A 4,167-nucleotide genomic window follows, 5' to 3' on the forward strand; every position below is an offset into this window, starting at 1 on the left:
CTGATGGATTCAGATTCAGAAAAGGTCAATGTAAATATCAGTCTTGCTGCATTGAAACTACTTAAGTTACTTCCAGGTGATATGATGGACACATATCTTCCAACAATCGTTCATCGAATTTCAAACTTCTTAAAGAGTCATCTAGAAAGCATTCATGATGAAGCTAGGTCTGCATTGGCTACTTGTTTGAAAGAACTTGGATTAGAATACTTGCAATTCATTGTTAAGGTTTTGCGATCTACCTTAAAGCGAGGATATGAACTTCATGTCCTAGGATACACACTGAATTTTATTTTGTCCAAGTGTCTTTCAAGTGCACTTAGTGGAAAGATAGATTACTGTTTGGGGGATCTCCTTTCTATCATAGAGAATGACATTTTTGGAGCTGTTGCCGAACAGAAGGAGGTGGAAAAGATAGCTTCAAAAATGAAGGAAACAAAGAAGAAAAAGTCATTTGAGAGCTTGAAATTGGTGGCCCAAAACATAACATTCAAAAACAATGCGCTAAAGCTGCTTGCACAAGTGACTGCTCATTTGAAGAAGCATGTCTCGCAAAATGTAAAAGGAAGATTGGAAAATATGTTGCATAGTATAGCTGCTGGTATTGAAAGCAATCCATTTGTAGATTAGACTGATCTATTTGTCTTTATTTATGGCATTGTTGAGGATGGCTTAAAGAATGAAATTGGTTGGCATGAGAATGAGTTGACAAAACTGGAAGATAAGGATAGGCGTACTAATGCTAAAAAATATATTTTCAGGCCGTGTAGTTGCTAGTGGCTTATTATGCTCACATCTGATAACAGGTTTGGTATTAGAATATTACATAAACGTATGAAGGGTTTGAAACAAGGTGTAAAAGATGAAAATGCCTTATCCTTATTAGATCCTTTTGTCAAGCTATTAAGTGATTGGTTTGTCCTCGAAGTACGAGGACATATTGTCTGCTTCTCTTGGATGCTTTACTGTACTGGTCAAATTGCCTTTACCATCTCTTCAAGTACATGCTGAGAAAATAAAGTCTGTTGTGCTGGATATTGCCCGAAGTTCAGTAAACTCTATCAGTCCTTTAATGCAGTCATGTTTGACATTGCTGACTATGCTTTTGAGAAACACTGAGATTTCTCTCACCCCAGACCAAATACATATACTAATTCAGCTCAAGATCATGACCAGAACAAAACAAAATACTTTATGTCTTCTTTTTCTTCTTCCGCAAGAATTCTCCGGTATCTGATCTGTCTTGTAAACGTTTGGATTGTTGAGCACGTATCTCAAGCAGTTTTGATCTTGCATCTTGGAAAAGGGCATCTGATCTTGAAGCCAACAATTGCTGAAAGATCATTCAAAAACTGAATAAGCTTTACTATCAATGGTGACTGGTGAGCAACAGATAAGAATATTTTATACAAACCTGGATATGATCCATGGCTGCAAGGTTAAAACCAAATATATCTTTCCAACCCTGAAACAATGTTCAAACAAAAAGTTTGTCAAGGACACATTCCATAAAAGTGGAATAACAGATACATTTAATTTAAAAAAATCTGTAGTAGGAACATGCCAACTTTTGCAAGACAACCACAAATTCACCACTCTTCAAAAAACAGAATGGACTTCAATATTAATGATAGTAACAGTTATCAATTGGTCTACGAGGATCAAAAACACGTCCATGGCCTACGGAGAATGGATTCTGATAGCAATTTGGATATTGCTTTTGCTAGAGGCTATGTTACTGAAGTTGACAACGGGGCATATCATAATAAGTCGAGCAGATACCAGTGTGAACATGGTGGTATCAGATAAGAACCGAGTGCATTTTCTATACAATTATCAAGTAGGTTTCCTGACGGATGCGATCAAGTTTCAAGCGGCATCAAATACTCCTCGTTCATGCCAACCTTTTGGGGGTCGAATACTGCAGCGACAACAAACGACTGATAACCAATTGCAAAATGTTGGGCAACGTGGGCAGGTGATGGAGCAGCATCAGCAACAGATGATGTCCTTCCTAGCAAAGGCTATGCATAGTCCTGGCTTCACGGCTCAATTTTCACAACAGCAGACTGAAAGTAATAGACATGTCACCGGAGGTAAAAAGAGGCAGCTCAGCATGTACCTGAAATAAAGAAAATGGTGTTCTTGTTACAACAAGGAAATAAAGAGCAAATGGTGAAAATGCTTGGAAGAAATCAAAAAGGAAATTATTGCAGGGTTCCAACAAGTACAGGAACAGTTCCACAGGCATGGGAGAAACGCAATGTTGCAAAGAGAAAGGCATTGACAGAAGCAACAAATTTTCAACAATTCAATGTTATTGAAATCACAAGGAAAATTTCAGGTCAGGAGATATTCAAGCGTGTAAAGCAACCCGAAAATCAGTTGATAGCTCGCTGAAAGAGATCACAAAGGAGTTAAAATCACCTGTAGCATTCTTGCAGTCTTCTCCACAAGCCACACCAATATTACCCAAGGTGGAGGAAGTTATTGCCAAGGAGAGAGATTTGCAGGAGAAGCTTATGGCAAAACACTCTACCGTTGTTGACTGTTACGAGAAGGAAATTAGTCAAGTTTGAGAAAATGCTGTTCGGTGAGGAAATCAAGAACATACTGCCAGAAAGTGATGCACAAGAACCTAGCGGTTTGATCCATCACCTTTGCTCCATGAAACCTCCTGAAATGCAAAATCCACAATTGATCATGTCATGTCAGCCTACCAAACTATTCCAAATTAAAGTCAAATAGAGTAGCTTTACGACATTAAGCAAGCCAAGATCAATACCAGCGGGCCACCTTGAACCTCAACCTTGTCCTCAGCCTCCAGGTTACCCGAAATTTCACTGTAGTAAAAAATACAACTAATTAGCCAAAGCAGTAAAATTTCAGAGAATTCCCAATTTGGCATCCAGACAAAACAATTGGAAAAAGTGTGGTTCAGATTACCTTTTTCAAGTCCAATCATCGAAATATGTAGTCCAATTCTGAGCATCAAAAACACTGCCAGGAAATTCCTCTTTTGAACCTTTGAATCCCAAACTGAAAACCCTAATCTGCAAATATAAAAAGGAGATTTTGAGGATCAACCGAAGGAGAGAACCCTAAAAAAAACAGTATTTGAAGAAGAGCGGCTACCACTCAAAAAAGCTAGAGGAATTGAACACGACCAAAACCCTAAACAAAAATTCTAATCGAAACCCTATTGATTTCAAGCCGCCACCTTTGAACACGAAGAAAACTCTTTTAACGACGACAGTTCAAAAGGGAAGAAGACGAACCCCTAAGAACACCACAACAAAAGCCATCAGAGCTATTCTGGAGAACCCAGGCGAAGCTATAAAAGTGTTGAGTCCAAAGGAAAAGGAAGAGAAGTGGTCGCTCACCTGTTCATCTGCTCCAAAGTACCCCGATCCGGTAAATTTATTGCCCCTTTTTGCGTTTCGTTCCCAGATTCACGAGTTGTGCATAGTTTATCTCTTCCATGCTTTGTTTCCATTTCTCTGCAAAAATGTTTGTCCCCTTTTGTCGTTTGATGTCGGAGGTTGATTAGAGTTCAGGATTTGGTAGATGTCCATTGCATTTGTTTTCTTTTTTTCTTAATACTGAAGTTCGGTTTGGGGAAGGAAAAATAGACTGTGACTTATTTCTGTAAGTGTTTCAAGCTGAGAAGAGAAAGGTCGGGGCGGAGGGAAATGCTTCATGTTTAGTTTTGCTTTTGTATTAAAGTGAATCTTTAAGGTCATTAATGATGACTCTTATCCCACTGCCCAAGGAGGACTACCGTTTTGTTTCTCCTTCTGCATTAATGGCCATTTTCTTGGTCACCCCATGTGACCGTTGGAATTGAAGGGGTTTATTCCCCACGTGTCCTCATCATCAAATTCTATTATTTCTTTTATTTCTTTTCCTTTTCTTTCAAAAAAATAAAAAAAACAAACTCTATTTTATTTAAATAAAGTTTTATTTAACAATTAAATCTTTATTATTATTATTATTACTAACTCATATTTAATTATATAGTCTTCTTATTTAATTAATTAACATGTTTCTCTTATCATTTATTTTATTTATTCTTATTTTTATTTTATTTTTTTAATATTATTTAGGCAATTATTTATTTATTTTGGGATTTACGAGAATTATTATATTTGTGCTTGTCCATTCATT

General features: G+C 37.2%; 1 protein-coding gene across 1 annotated transcript; it reads right to left on the reverse strand.

Moving 5' to 3' along the window:
* Positions 1 to 2,545: 2,545 nt before the first annotated feature.
* On the reverse strand, positions 2,546 to 3,799 carry LOC127136254 (uncharacterized). Its single transcript, XM_051062840.1, has 4 exons — positions 3,384 to 3,799; positions 2,947 to 3,053; positions 2,786 to 2,843; positions 2,546 to 2,677 (listed from the first exon to the last, which is right to left on the reverse strand). The coding sequence occupies exons 1-4, from the start codon at positions 3,494 to 3,496 to the stop codon at positions 2,566 to 2,568; spliced, it is 390 nt and encodes a 129-aa protein (XP_050918797.1). The 5' UTR covers positions 3,497 to 3,799; the 3' UTR covers positions 2,546 to 2,565.
* Positions 3,800 to 4,167: the final 368 nt, after the last annotated feature.

Source organism: Lathyrus oleraceus, chromosome 1, assembly GCF_024323335.1.
Source record: "Lathyrus oleraceus cultivar Zhongwan6 chromosome 1, CAAS_Psat_ZW6_1.0, whole genome shotgun sequence".
Lineage (NCBI taxonomy): Eukaryota > Viridiplantae > Streptophyta > Magnoliopsida > Fabales > Fabaceae > Lathyrus > Lathyrus oleraceus.